Source organism: Cyclopterus lumpus, chromosome 1 (assembly GCF_009769545.1).
Source record: "Cyclopterus lumpus isolate fCycLum1 chromosome 1, fCycLum1.pri, whole genome shotgun sequence".
Taxonomy (NCBI): domain Eukaryota; kingdom Metazoa; phylum Chordata; class Actinopteri; order Perciformes; family Cyclopteridae; genus Cyclopterus; species Cyclopterus lumpus.
Window position 1 is genome coordinate 6,301,218 of NC_046966.1, and position 16,004 is coordinate 6,317,221.

The following is a 16,004-nucleotide window of genomic DNA, read 5'->3' on the forward strand; positions in this document are numbered from 1 at the left end:
AACATGTCGACTGCATTAGTTACAGGCGGTGACAACTATGACTCTCTCTGCTGTGGCTGAACTGGGACACAGGAAGCACACCAGAGCGAGACATTTGGGATTTTGGAACAACTTTAATCTGTTTGGCGGCCAATGTTTCTCTGTGACGCTCCATTCGCTCAAGTTGTTGTGAATAGGCCATCAATTTACCCTCCAGTCTTCATGCTAAGCTAAGCTAAGTTAGTCCCCTGCTGGCTATAGCTTCATGTCTAGCACAAAGAGGGTGGCATCACTCTTCTGATCGAACTCCAAGCAAGAAGGAAGGAATAAGCGTATTTCCCCCAAAAAATCAAATTATACATTTTTAGAGGTTATTCTCGTTTTCTTTGTTTTAGTCATGACAACACAGTTTTGATGGTTGGAGACTTCTGTGTGTGTTTGTCAGAGAGAGAGAGAGAGAGAGAGAGAGAGAGAGAGAGAGAGAGAGAGAGAGAGAGAGAGAGAGAGAGAGAGCCCTGGAGGATCAAATACTCTCCTCTGTGAAACAAAGCGGTGGGAGGGAGAGGACACACACAAGGACTGGGAAGTGAGAAGGATGTTACCTCTTGTCTTGTGCAAACACACACACACTGAGAAAATAATGAAAATAAATGTTCCTGTATTGTGACACACACACACTCTCCCGCTGTCTTTCATTTTGATTAAACTGCACACACAAACACACAGCATGCATCTCCAGTGGGTTTACTTAATCGCACGTGGTCTGCTGTGTCCACAATGTTCTGCATTCACTTTCCCTCAATGAGGGGTGTGGCTCCCCAGCCTCTTGGGTTGGCGGTCACGTGACTGAGCGGTGTGTATGTGGGGGGGGAGGGGCGTGGCCAGGAGGGGGCGTGGGGGCAAGCAGCAGCAGCAGCAGCAGCAGCTAGGCAGCCTCACCAGCTGGAGCTGTGATTGAGAGAGGAAGGGAGTGCAGGAGAGGAAGAGAGAGAAGAGAAGGAGAGGAAAAGGGTTGGGTGAGTTGTTGGTTTTCATGTTTGCTGTGTGCTTTTCTGTCTTGCAAATGATTTTGACCAGGAGGAGATAAAAGGGAGAAGGGGGAAGGGGGGAATGTAGAGAAGCAGAAGGTTAGTGTCAAAGTCAGTTAGGTTTTAGAGGCCGAGGGGTCGGGAGATCTGTAGAAAACCTTAAATTCAGTGCACTTTGCCATTTCTTTTCTTTGTTGGGAAGAGTTTGTGCGTGTGTGTGTTTGGGGGCTTAAGCACACTCCTCCTCTTTCCCCCCCCCCCTTTCTTTCTCACTTCCCCTCCCCTCCCCATTGTGTCTTCAGCTCTGGAGCATGCATGGACAATCAATCTGCCTATAATGGGACCGAGTGTTGACCAATCAGGGGAGCCCGCCATCACTCTTAAGTCCTCAGGTCTCTCTGGCCATGTTTTCTCCTTCAGACAAGAGTTTTCCAGCCTCACTTTGCAGTGTGGATTAGCCAGTTACTGACGGAGCCAAGCTGTTTTGAACTGATCTTAGTTCTGACAAGCCCCCCCCCCCATGGCCGCCTCTCTGCACGGGAGTTTGATGCCAAGTTCAAGGAGAGTTTAGGAGTCGTGTTTTCAGTTTGAGTCTTGCGCTCCCCCAGGGGAGTAGTAGGAACCGCTCTCATGCTCTGAACTCTTTGTCAGTTGCTTCTGCTGGGAAGGAAATGAGGTCGCTGTCAGTTAGTTAGCTTTAATCTTCCGTGGTTTCATTACATGGTCATCTCTTACCCAGCTTGCAGTACGGTGGCTGAATAGTTGCTTTGTTGGATGCTGCAGTCAGAAAACCTCGGGAAGTCTTGGCTCAAGTAACATTATCAGAGATGTTGTCGACGTACTCGCTTTGCACACACCAGCCACTTCGCATCTCCAAAACACATGTGGCAGCGTCCAGCAGAGCATTCATTAATTGAGGAATTACATTTGGGATTTATTTCCCCGGCAGCAGTCACCCTGGCACACAATACATTTGACACCAGAATAATTCCCTTATGCTGCCTCGTATCAGATTTACATAAAGCATAATTGCAGTATGGTTCACAATAGGCGCCAGTTAAAACCACTCGGCCATTGTTTGCGTGTTGCTAATCAGATTAGCTCGTTGATTATGACTAATTCAATCACCGCGAGATAAACACTTCATTAGGATTGTTTGGGACCAGTGGTGTGAAATATATTCACACTTTTTTTTGTTTCCTTCGAGCTGTCATTTAATACTTAACATCCTATCAGTCTTGATGTCATTTTCATGAAATCTTGTTTGCCGAAAAGAGATTTTTGTGTTTTCCACTCGACTCTTCACAAGGGAAATCTGTATGGATTGAACTTGTTGCTCAGTACATTTTTGTCCCATGTTTCCCCCACAAAAAAAAACTATTTGCCCTGAAGGCAGCTGCGTTGAGTGAAGCTGAGGCGTGAACATGTTTGACAGTAAACATTCGGACTGTGTGTCTGAAAATATCGGCCCCCACACAGTCCGTCTTCCTCTTCCTCCTCTCATTGTATCCATATGTATGTGATCTCATGTGGCCCTGTCTTCTCTTCCTGTTCCATCGGCGAGTGAAGAATGTGGTTGAAGTTGGCGTGTATTGTTACTCGTGCTGGTTTGCCTCATCAGCACAATGAAGTAGAAAATGACTAGACTTTTTAGTCTGAATACAAAAGTCGGTCAGACACCTCTGGTACTGTGCATCACTCTCGCCGCCCCCAGTAGGAGCGTGTTTTCTGTTCTACATGTATGTCACAGGGGGGAGGAAGTCGGACGTGTCACATCCTGTCAGAGGTGACAGGTTGTGGGGGAGATAAATGCCAGTCTGCGCTGTCTACCACTGCCGTGCTGTGGCAGCATCGTGCCTCAAGCAAGGCATTATGGGTGGTCCGTTATAGGGTCTTATGATTCTGGGATGGTGATGTGAATTTCCAGAAATTGGTGGCTCTGGCTTGCACACACACGGTTATTTACTTTAATCTGACAAAGAGACCTAATTAGCGATGTATTCAGGGACAGAAGTCGGCTCTGAACAGTGCGACACTTCCCATTTCTTTTCATTGTGCAACCTCCACCACTGTAATATTCCAACCAGCCGGCCCCCACTGTTCATACTTGGTGGTTGTGTGATTTGCTGCACCAAGGGTTTGACTTGGTACCCTGGACCAGATCCTCTACTGCAGCTGGTTGGGTCAGCGGCTGGACTCTCCCATCCTCGTTTCTCAGAAATGTTATGCGTGTGGTCAGTTAGCCGACAGTCCCGAGAGCTGTCCTGGACAGTAGGTTTGGACAGCAGTTGGACTCGGCACCTCGATCAGCGCTCCTGCCGTGTCGGGCTTTGCGTTCTCAGTCTCTGCTTTCAGCTATCGATCCAAACCCTGCTCCCTTGTGGTGTTTTTATTTAGCTCATCACTGTTTTTGAAGCATTTGTTCTTGCCTCATCTCTCCCTGGTCATTCCCTTTACCTCAATGACCCCTACCTCCACAGCTCTCTCTCTCTCTCTCTCTCTGTCTCTCCCCCCCCCCCCCCCCCTCTCTTCTCACTCTTTCAGTCTTGTTTGGAGGCTCAATGGGACCGGTTGTCATCGACACCACCAGAAGTTTCCGCGCAGAGAGCTGCATTTCAACACCGAGCAAGCACCATCTGCTTCGCTCCGCGTGGAGGTCAGGGGTCGCATTCTCAGAGTGACAAGGCTGAAAGATGATGTGGGTGCCGTCAGCATTCTTCAGACCTATTTTCTTGAAGTGCCGACGTTCGTTTGTGTCGGCCGCAGCCGTCATCGGCCTCGCCGAACCTCATCGTCTTACACGTCTGGGAGTTGTTACCGTGGAGTTTGTTTTTTTTAAACCGCAGCGGCCCTCAAATTACCGATGGGGGATTTGTGTGAACGGCATACTCCCAGCTCCCTTCTGTCGACCTCACTCTTGTCACTATAGCGACTATAAACCCGCCGCGTTATCTCGCTCTAACAGAACGCAGTGCTGCATTAAGCGAGTGGCCTCTGCACCTTTTTTTTTTTTAAACAATGTGCATACACTTGACATTGAAGTCTCCACACTAGGCAACCACTGGCAAATTTAGCCTTTTGGGGATTTTTGAAACGCACCCAATATCGGTTCATTAAAGCAGTAAACAAAATAATATGAACACTCGTGGAGAGGGCAAAGGAACTTTTCAGCCAGTACATCTCATTTGTAAGCGCTGCCACAATATACTTTCATGTGTTTAAGGTTCCTATGTTTGGCCTCTGCTGTCATTGTTTTGACTGTCGTCCCCGACATGAATACTTTCACTCTTCTTTGACTCACGCACCTGATCGATCACCGGATTTGGCCCCAGATGAGTCGTGTCTTGTGTTTCTCCGTAGCCATGAGTACCAAAGGGCGATTGCCACGTCTCGCTATACGGTAGCTGCTGTTTGCCGTCGAACCCAATATGGGCCCCCCGAAAGTTTGCAGTCATGGTTGATTCAAAGTTGTTGTCTATGAAGCTGTTTTCAAGAGCTGGGTGGTTAAAAACATTTTTTTTAAAAGACAATACTAGTACCATTACCAGTACCCTGGAGCTGTGTGGGTTGTAACTGGCGCGGTAGTGGGCCAATACGTTGCATTAAATCGAAAGAATGCTTGCCTTGAGTTGCTATGACCAAAACCATACAAATATATATATTCTTTCTAGATCTGGGTAGAAAATGATCAAATGCAGGTATTGTTGTACTACTGTAGAAGTTTCTATTATTCTTGGTACTGGGTTATTTCAGACGATACCATAAACGTATTAAGTGATATCCAGCCCTAGTGCGTCCCCAAGTACAGCTTCAGTATTGGGGCTTTTTTTGCAACTCTAATCTGCTAGCCTTTATATCAAAATGTTAAATTTGCTGACATTGCTCTTTTGAATAGAGCTCTTTATTGCTTTTGCCATCTGAACCTTTTTCTCGAAAGATTACAGCTAGAAATGCTCCATGCATTTTTTGTAGATGGTATTAAATTGGGCATATGTTAATTCAGTATTCCTGTGATGTATTCCTGTCAGTCAACTCCGGTGCATTTATCTTCTTTCTGGGCCTTCCATCCAGCTCAGCTGGATATCAGCAGGCATAAAACTTAACAAGCTCCTAATCTTTAGAGTGAGCCACCAAAGGACCAGTGGAAATGTCATCTCCAGTTCTAAAAGAGAGAGGGAAAGAGAAGAGAAGGGGAAATATACTCTCATGGACACACAGAAACACATGTTTTTTTTTTAAATAACAGAGCTTTCAAATAGCAGACGTGTTTAGGAGCTGTAAGTAACGGTGTGTGAGAAGAACGGACATGATCTCGTCTTCTCCCGAAGCGCAGCCCCCTGAGGAGTGACCGGACAGCTTTTGAACATATGCTTAGGACAGACTGAAGGCAGGGGGGTTGGGGGGCGGGACCAATACCCTGTACCTCGCAAGGGAAATGTGCTTATACAATATATCAACAACAATACAAAATATGTGGATTTGGGTGTCCGACAAAGCTCATGACCCACAAATGGTACACATTTTAAATAATAGATATCACCATGAAACTTCCCCAGTTGATTACTCTCATTAAGACAATTATTTTTTTGTTAAGATTGCTGAATCTTTATGTTGAAATGGGGCAATAACTTATTAAATATGTGGACATTTTCATACATTTCCAGAACGGATATCTAAACATTGGATGAAGCCAGGTTGAAAATTCTTACTTCATTTTGTTATCATGGTCAGTTTTTTGTAAGGACATTTTTGGATATCACTCCATAAATCTGAAAAAAAGAAACGTGTTTTTAGAAATATAATGTTCTATAATGATTGATACACTATGAATGATGTATGAACAAATGCCTCGGTAGAAACCTTCAGGATATAGATATGCGTACAACTGGAAACGTATGAAGTGGAGATTTCCACCACAACACAATATTACACATTTGCTTGTAGGAGACATGCACTTTGGATGTTTTCTTCTTTCCACTAGTCTGAAGTCATGTTATGAAATCAATAGTCAGAAATCTTAAAATGGATGAGTGCATGAAAAACAATGTTTTTGCTTGGGTTGTCATGCCTTCAGACTTGGACATAATGTGAAGTTTGGTAGATTTCCTTTATAGATTAGAAAGATTAGAAATAATCTAAGTTTGGTTCCTGGTTTTGCATTCTGAATGACAATGCATCAAAGATCAATCCCATGTTCCAGCTTCAGAGAACACATGAAACGTGGATTTCTTATCCTGCATGGCGGCAGCGAGATTGTCCAAACGTTTTATCATAGCGGTGGAGCGAAACATCATCAAAATCTGCTTAAATACAGAATCTAATAAAGTAGTATGCGGAGCGTCGGTCATCAACCACACTCATTTAAACAGTTTTTATTCAACTGCACTAATTACATGTTGTGAACGCCATGAATCAGTTAACTTTTGGTCTCTTTTGGTTACCTTTCTGCAGGGTTTTTACCATACTGATATTGTCAGAACAATAACATGCACAGAACTACTTTCTCATATAGTCTAGAGCCGGCCTTAAAAGTGGTGAAGTGGTGCTTGGAATCGAAAGGAAAGTGAATTTCTTTGTTTTTTTAAGAGGCCACTGAAGAAGACAATGAAAGCTTTGTTTCGGGCATCAGAGCATTTAAGTTTCACTCTATGAATATTAAATGTAGAATTGGATGTGATGGCCCTGATGGCATTTTAATGAAAGGCTTGAGATCTGTCCCGAGTGGGAAGGGGATTCTCTGTTCCAGCAAAATGCAAAACGGTATCTGATCGGAGGGCAGCGCTGCGTGTTGGTTTTCCAGGGGGATTACATTACAGGTCCGTTTAGAGGAAGTGCGTTTGATGCTTCAGCTCGGTGGTTATTGATATCTGGCAGCTGAATATTTACATGTTGCATACTTCCAGAAATATTAACATGATGTATTACTTTTCTGTGAAGACCGAGGCCGGACAAGAATGCTGCCTGAGAGCAGGTTTGTGTTTTCTGGTCTCAACTCGGCTATGCAGGCGTTCAGGCTAAAACAAATAATAAAACAATGTCCTGCTGTAATTCTTTCCAAGGAATCTGTTGAGCACTCTCTGACTTTAAGACTGTAAAAGTTATCACTTTTGTCCTGCCTACAATAATTGGATCTAAGAGTTTTGTTGTCACAGGATTTTAAAGCACAGTATGAAGGAAATTAAAGCACCTGACCGCGAGATATTGGACTTTTAGTCCCCAGTGTGGGTTTTGATCCAAAAGTACTGGATCCTAAAATTAGCTTAATGCAGCTTTGGAGCATTTTTCTATTAAATCAAACTCCATCCAAGTTTGAAGTGCAAGTTTTCTGGATTTCACTGGCTCGAGGTACGTTTTCTGCGTCAGCCACAGTATCGCTGTCCTTGGGACACGGGAGACATTTTACTTGGTTGCAATCCGCAACCTCACCGTTAGATGGCGCCAGATCCTACACACTGTGCCTTTTTTATAGCAACACATGTTTTAATGTGGAAGTTGTCTTGCATAGCCAGATCTATATCCACTCTTTTATAGCGCTAGAAAAAGGTCTGTCGTAAACAAAATTCTGGACGATGGGTAAAAAACCCGCTCTTGGTTGTTTGAATTTCTTTAAACCAATCACAATAGTCTCGCTAAGCCTTAGATGCCCTTGCAAGGGGTAGCTAGCGCTAGGGAAGATTATTCACTCTGAAATGGGCAAAGACGGGCTTATAAGCAGAGTGTATACATTCTGTGAGTCAGACTGATGCGGATGTAAATGCTGTGGTTTGGCCTGCTGTGAAGTCCTCAGTGACAGGCAGGAAACTCATAATGCAGAAAAAACACCCGACAGAAACACATTTTTATAGTTCCCGTTTGCGTGGAATCACTTTTCCCCAACAAGACGAACACCAATGATCTTGTCTTTAGACCACCATTAAAGAGCACCGTGTCATCCTCCAAAATGTGGGGATGAATATACAAATGGAGATGATGAAACTTGGAACAGCCCCCATTCCACTATAAGTGCCCCCATTTGAAGATAAACGGCTCCAGCGCTCTCTTTGATGGGATCTATCCATTCATGCAAAGGATAAACCTGAACTTGTCTCCATTCATTAACCAAAGCTCTCTAATCCTAAAATACCGCTTTTGCATGTCACGAGGCAAAAGAAAGCGATCTCCACGTCTGTCTGTAGTTTAATAGTTATTTTCCCTTTGGGTCAAATGTGTTTTCTGTGTGAGGGGTCTGTTGAAGTTTACCGATGCACCTGTTTAGTCCTCAGCGCAGGTCCGATTCCCACATCATTCATATGAATGAACTGCGCACCCCACCGACTCACCGTCTCAAAGGGAGTTGATTCCAGTGAAGTCTCACGTGTCTTGTCCTATTTTGAGGTCCATCTGGTTTGAGAACAGTTGGGATCCAATGTTTCGAGGTCACTGATCTGAGTCATACTGTACGCCTGTAATGAGGTTACTCATCCAGAAATGTAGTTTGCCGCGGCGGCAAAGGTTGTCGGCGCCGTCTTTGTGGAACATCATAACGCTCGAACGCAGATCTGACTCATGAAGAGGCACTTTGTTGTGGATGCAAATGGCAAAACTGTCACTCTGATACACAAGGGGCATAAATAACGATTGCAGTTGCCAACGGCCCCGCCCACCCTTTAGCCCTGAGAATGAAACCATTGGGAAGTAGTGCTGATGCAAGTAAAAAGGCTCAACTGGACGACACGAGAAAAGAGACGTGGATGTTAAAGCAACACGGTGGTTGTCAGGCTGGGTGACATGTCTGACTCGCACGGCCGTCTTGTTCCTCTGTTTTCTGTTGCATGCGTGTCGGAGGTTCTTGTTACTACGCCTGTGCGGTTGCTGCTGCTACAAGTGTGACTGCTCGTCTACTCTTGGAGAGCGGCCCTGTGAGCCGGCAGATGGCCCGGGGCTGGCAGAGTCACGGGGCCCGGGAGGCGTTTTTGGCTGCAGACCTGAAAGTATGTCATTAGAGCTAATCTGCAGTCTGTCGTTCAAGCGGCTACTGATGCAGTCGGAGCTCAATGTAATAAGAGTTCATCGCAGGGTTGGCCAAAAGACACTATGCCAACACTTTGCAAACATCTGACGGGCGAGAGATGAATTGATCCAAATACCTGGAGATTATTGTATCGCTTTCCGAGACACTGCGTTTCTGTTTCAGGGTTTCTTGAGAGGATGGCGACGCAGCACAGATTATCTTTAGTCCACCGTGACGAGGCATTAACAGGAGGTTCAGGTTACAGCAGGGATTGAACCATATCATTGTTTTTTCTTTTAATGATGGGGGGTGGGGAGGTCAGGGTTCTTATTTCTCCAAGATTTTTGGAAAGGATTTGTTGAGTTTTAGCCAAGCTACATGTGGCATCACACCACAGTTCTTCTGTTGGAGGTGTGGTTCCCTCATGGACCAAAATTGTAGCTTGGAGAAGAAGAAAAGAGCATTGAGTTCAGAGAGTTTCAGCTGACTCATCAATACTCCCATGACTTGGTTTTTCTTGAAAGGTGCAATATATATATATATATATATATATATATATATATATATATATATATATATATATATATACACAATATAGCATGTTTTCTGGTAATTCCAGAAATAAATAGTTTATATGAAATGACCGCCGGGTCTTGTATACTTGTGTGAACTAAATCGTTTTTAGTTTACTTTTTTTCTTCTTCATTTAATTAACACTTTAGTGAAAAATAATCAGATTTTCGTCACTGCAGAAGACGATATTGTGCATCGCGATATCTCTATATGTTTTCATCAAGTTATGATTCCATTAAAAGACGATAAACGATCATACTGAATCATCGCCCAGTCCTGTTTAGCAGCTGTTAGCATCGTTAGCTGTGAGCCACCGGCCGCCATGTTGAGAGCCGGTGAGAGTGAGTATTTAGCACCTCTAATGTGAGATTGTGCTCCAACACGTGTGACGTCTGAAGCTGTGATCAGTGTGCACCCATTCACATCGTTTCACAAAGAGGTGGTTGAAATGAATCTTTTGAGATCATCATCCTCCCTCATGGTGTAAATGTGTTATCACAGTGATTATTAGCGAAACCTCTCAGGACAAAGTCACAGAGTGCCAAAGAGGGCCTTCTCTTTTTTTTTTGGAGAGTCTGTGCTTCATAGCTGCGGTAAAAGCTGGAAACGGTCTACTCTTACCGAGATCGCATTCCTCTCCACCTCAATCTCGCACTGCCCGTCTTATCTGCCCAGGAAGGCAAATATGTTCCATTGTCTTCTGTCCTGCATTCAAATTATTATCGCCAGTGTTGCAAAAACATATTACAGGCCGGCCGTCTCTGCGTCGTGTCAGACAAATCAAAAGCACAAAGGCTTCTGTGTTCTTCGGCAAAAAATGCTGGTGCCTTGAACTCTCACTGATATATGAGAAGACGTAATCGACCAAAAACGGAGCCTGAATCCATCGTGTGTGTGTGTGTGTGTGTGTGTGTGTGTGTGTGTGTGTGTGTGTGTGTGTGTGTGTGTGTGTGTGTGTGTGTGTGTGTGTGTGTGTGTGTGTGTGTGTGTGTGTGTGTGTGTGTGTGTGTGTGTGTGTGTGTGTGTGTGTGTGTGTGTGTGTGTGTGTGTGTGTGTGCGCAAACCTCACACGGAGGACACCACAAGTTTCTGAAACGCAGCACAGGAAGTGTTGTCGCCTCCTACATTGAGGGGAGTGCGCCGCTGCAAGCACATACTCGCACATTTGGTGGAGTTGTGTTGCAGCGGTGCCTCGGCACACACACAGCCTTCGTCTTCTACACAATAATCTCCTTAACGTGAGGCATCAGCCGCGATTTGTTAGTTGGCAGCACTTTCTCCCAAAAAGGTCTGTTCATTTTGCCTTCCTAGGTCTTTTAAGAGCTCCACTTCTAATTTACAGATGTTCTGTTTCACTTTGGTCACAACTTCTACATCATGTATTACAAAAAGAAGACGGCTGTGCTACTAGCACGAGGCAGTTGCTAATCTAAAAATGTATGCACCATTAGGGAGCAGATGTGTGTCCGTTCCCATGTGATTTACTGGTGAGTTTTACGGTTGGCTGTTTGCACTGGACCACTGGGGAAAGGATTCTTAGTTTGGGCGTTATGGGAAAGTTTATCTTGTTGTTTTATGTGTGCATGCACATCTGCACATGTCTCCCCGATGGCACATGTTGGGTTTTTGGCAGGACAGCTGTAATTGACAGATTAACAACTTTTCACTTTTCTTCTCTCATGAATGTGAAGCCTGGTGTATCCTGTTTCACACAGGAAATGAACTGCTCAGATCAGTATCCTCGCACCACACTTTGTTATGCGGTTGCTTTTTTTCAGTCACTTTGTATCACTAATTGTGCACTTCGCTGCTTAAAAAGCACACGTCATGAATGCATTTTGTCTAGATACCATGTCAATCTTTGCAAAGATATAAATTAATATATTTTTTCTTTCTTCTATTCACCTGCATCCCTCAGGGTCAGAGGTCAGTCTGAGCCACAGCAACATGTCGGAGTCCACCAAGCCCCACCACCCCAACCCACAGGGCAAGGGGGAGAAGACCCATGGCAGCGATTTCAGCTACGTGGGCATCGACGCCATCCTGGAGCAGATGAGGAGGAAGGCCATGAAGCAGGGCTTCGAGCTCAACGTCATGGTTGTGGGTGAGTCTGACACACACACACGCACACACAGAGACACACAGACACACACAGATACACACAGACACACACACACAGATACACACAGATACACACAGACAGACACACACACACACACACACACACACACACCTCCCTTGATGCTCGAAGTTGCAGATTGATGGATGGATGGACGGTCATGATTATTATTGGTTGGTTCTAATTTATGTAAGCCCTCGTCATATTTTGTTTTACAGGAAGAAAAGATGATTGGATTTTGATATAATACTAATACATCCATTTTTTTTCAAAAGATTGTTGCATATATTGGTAAATAGTGGGAATGTGATCTTACAGGGTTAGAAACATTGATTTAATCTCTACTTTATAACAAAAAGTCAGTGTCATCGATCACCTGCAACTTGAGGAACACTCAAAACAAACACACAAAAAAACACTCCGAACAATAGCCATATGGGCAAGATATTTGCTCTCATGTTCCAATTTGGAAACAGAAAATCTCATTGTCGAGTCTCTCAGAGTCTCAGAAGGTGTTCAATCCCCTCAACGTGTCATTTTGTGTTGCTAACCCTGACCTTGTCTCACTCAAATCACGTTCATGTGCAGCTAATTTGCAGTTTACTTACAATCAAATCACGCAGTAATGCTTTAGTTGTAATGAGTAAGTATTCAACTTGGCTGATATTGCTAAATAATTGCATATAAAAGATATTTTGACTTATATGACTTAGATAAGATTAGCGTAACTGCTCCCATCCAGCCCGACCTTGAGCATGATTCGTGTTCGATGTATCCGTGAAGACTTGAGGCTGTAATTGCTTCCAAATGTTTGCAACAGTTATTGACTCGGTACCGAGTTCAGCGACAAGAAAAGAAGGTAACCATCTGCAATATTTTCAACGTCTGCAGCAGCGACGCAACATGCAGAACAGAGCACATAAACCAGGATGTCATGCACAGCATGCTTCGTATGCAGATTCTCTGACAAGGAAAACACCGTTCAATTCTTTTTCTGCATTACAATCCTCATGAAGCTTCTCCTTCCCTGTTCTCTGAAGTAAAAAGAAGAGAAAATAAATTTAAAAAACACGTGTGCGGTTTTACTGCATCTACACAGTTAAGAGTCATAGTGCCTTCCTGAATTAGCTCTTTTTATTTGTGTGTCAATGAGCTCACAGTTCCTTAGAAAGCAGAGACGCGCCACCAGTTATTGTAGATCCCACCATTGAGTCCGTGCTCACACAATTATCCATGAATGCACCTGTGTGCGTGCAGCAGGCTCTGGGTCTGAAAAGTGAAGCCAATGCAGAAGGGCCTTAAACGTGCATTCTTTCTAATGGCCATTCTTCTGGTTGCAAAAAGAAGTCTCATTGTATAGAAGTCTATGAGAAAAGGACCCGACTCTGCCCTCTTGTGTCACTGCAAAAGATGGCCAAAAACCAAGATGGTGACGTCCAAAATGTCAAACTCAAGGCTTCGAACAAACCAAAGGGTGACGTCGCATGACTTCTTATATCCATGCAGTTTCTATGGCACGCGGGCAGGAGAAAGGAGTGTCAGAGTGCTATCACACACTGAGATACAGACCACCCGACAAGAATATATGTTGAAAAGCATCAGCTACGAGTTATAAGCCTTTGGCGTTTATGTTTGGATCATATTGGGATGCTGGTAGTTATAGATTGCAGTCAGTCTGATTTCAGGAGTTTTGTGCACACAGCCAGACGGCAGATTGGCACAACTCCAGGAGGACTGATGCTTTTCATTAAAAGAGGCGTGTTGACGTCTAGATGTTGAGCACTGAAGTGAAAGCGTGAGAGTTTTCCTGGACTGTTCTATCTAAGACACGCACTTTATCGTGCTGCACATTTCTACAGAACACCGAATTCCGACACCTCGAGGATGAATGAAACTTGTGTCGTGAGATCATATAACACTGTGTTGTGTAAGGACTCCCTCGCATCCCGGAGTAGGAGACATTACAAGTCCACAATAGAAAAGAACCGTGATGAGTTCAAACAGCCGTGAAGGGATTTTTGTTTGCAGGCCGCAGCGTTGACATTCACAGCGACGTATCAAGTTCTTCTGGGTAATGCGTTGGCAGAGAGTCGACTTAACACCTCATCGGAGTCCCATTTCTCACTGTTAGGCCAGTATTGACCTGCCTTGAGTGCCTGAGAAAAATGTCTCAATCCATTTCAGTTTATTCGATGTTTGACTTTCTTTTTGTAGAAGTGAACTAAAAACAAAGAGTGTCAGGACAACAGGATGTACGTCTATAAACTAGGGCATCTTTTGTAGTCTAATAAAGTTTCCGCCGGCCAACAGAGTTGTCCCTCTGGTGTCGAGCGAGGACGTGGAAGGTTACAGCAGCCGTGGTCCATTGTGGTCTCCTCTGAGATGCATTTGCCTAATTCTCGCCCTATAGCCAGCTGACCTTTACGCTTTCCACCACGCAGAGAGGGCAGCCAAGGTGTCTCAGTGTGTGTGTGTGTGTGTGTGTGTGTGTGTGTGTGTGAGAGAGAGAGAGAAAATGTGTGTGTGTGGGTGAATGCAAGCTACTCAATAGACTGAATGTAGAATATGTGTGAATGGGGGGAGAGAGAGAGAGAGAGAGAGAGAGGGTGGCAGAAAAGACCGCCCTGGGTGTCACAGAGAGCCCTGGCAGCTTGGCAACGCTCCACACGCCACAGTGGATGTCCATTGGGACTGTGAACAGAGGGCGACGGAGAAATGTGGAGGGAAACGAAACAGGCTTGAGAGGTATATGTGTGTGTGTGTGTGTGTGTGTGTGTATGTGTATATATATATATTTTCATGCAAGAATTATCCCTTTCCAAGACTGCAGTAATGTAAGGCCGCCGTGGCAACGCTGGTGATTCGCTCAGAGGCCATCCATACCATAATAACACTACTTTAGGAGCAACGGAAGTCGGACAGCAGCCGGTGGTTTGACGGTGTTTCCCCTCTGCGGCTAACGTTAACGCAGTTTCACAAGCGCGTAGAAGAACTTAGGTGGCCTTCGAGTAACTTTACCCCAAAAACACAATAGGCCCTCTAGAGCCGCTGTTTGGTTTGTCCCCTCTGGGCTACTGTAGACACATGGCAGACTCTGTGAGGAGGACCTGCTCCCTAAGTACATAAAAGGGCTGATTGGCGAACGAAAATGCTACAATTCTTGTCTTACAAATATTGTATATATATTTATGTATTTCTTCCAGTAGTACGTACGCACAAACAAAGCATGTCATGAATGTGGTCTCATTTTAAAGGGTTCTGGAATTTACACTCTTTGACTCTTTGCTCACGTGTGTGTGTGTGTGTGTGTGTGTGTGTGTGTGTGTGTGTGTGTGTGTGTGTGTGTGTGTGTGTGTGTGTGTGTGTGTGTGTGTGTGTGTGTGTGTGTGTGTGTGTGTGTGTGTGTGTGTGTGTGTGTGTGTGTGTGTGTGTGTGTGTGTGTGTGTGTGTGTGTGTGTGTGTGTGTGTGTGTGTGTGTGTGTGTGTGTGTGTGTGTGTGTGTGTGTGTGTGTGTGTGGTCTATACAGAACAGCTCCACTGAACTTGCAGCTGCCTATTCACACACACACACACACACACGGTACAATCCATGCATTAGAGATGATGTCAAGTGCATTCTCAATCTCAAGGGTTTTTTGAGGGAAAAAACTCTTGAGTTGAATGAGGCTCTTGTCCTTGCGACTGTCCGAGGTTAAATCCACTAAGGAATGTGTTCCCAGTTTCTAACTGTGTGTGTGTGTTTTTCTGATCAGGGCAAAGCGGCCTGGGGAAGTCCACTCTGATGAACACCCTGTTCAAATCCAAAGTGAGCCGTAAGTCGGTGCAGCCGAATCCGGAGGAGAGGATCCCCAAGACCATCGAGATCAAGTCCATCAGTCACGGTTGGCCAATGTTCATCTCCAGTAGCCTGCAGCCGAAATATTAATAGTATTGTTAACGTGTGTCATGAATAATACAATAATAAATATAATTCTGTGTGTGTGCGTGTCCAAAAGCAATACAAACTAAATGGCCTTTCTTTTGTTTAGACATCGAGGAGAAAGGAGTGAGAATGAAGCTGACGGTAATTGACACTCCGGGCTTCGGGGATCAGATCAACAATGAAAACTGGTGAGCTGAGGTTACTTCACTAAGAGTGTTTTCCACCTCTGCATTTGTTACTCCTTCATTCTGACCCCTTATCGAAGCCAACGTGTTATCTTTTCATTATGTTATATAGAATATGAAATGCTTGCTCAGCAGACTCTCTATAACTGTAAGCAGGTTAGGACTGTGGGCCGAGCCCGAGTCAGCGTCTCATTCCTGTTTCCTTTGC

At 44.7% G+C, this 16,004-nt stretch overlaps 1 protein-coding gene across 7 annotated transcripts in view; it reads left to right on the forward strand.

The window, feature by feature from the left end:
• LOC117743900 (septin-9-like) overlaps positions 1–16,004 on the forward strand; it is a 54,722-nt gene that overhangs the window by 26,887 nt on the left and 11,831 nt on the right. For 5 of the 7 annotated variants that reach the window (XM_034551895.1, XM_034551977.1, XM_034552394.1 and 2 more), the window contains 3 exons: positions 11,489–11,674; positions 15,442–15,570; positions 15,718–15,799. In XM_034551895.1, the coding sequence (XP_034407786.1) occupies positions 11,489–11,674; positions 15,442–15,570; positions 15,718–15,799 (397 nt within the window). Of the gene's footprint in view, positions 1–880; positions 996–10,703; positions 10,859–11,488; positions 11,675–15,441; positions 15,571–15,717; positions 15,800–16,004 lie in introns of those variants that run through there. The other 2 variants (XM_034552065.1, XM_034552149.1) reach the window with 2 other exon arrangements.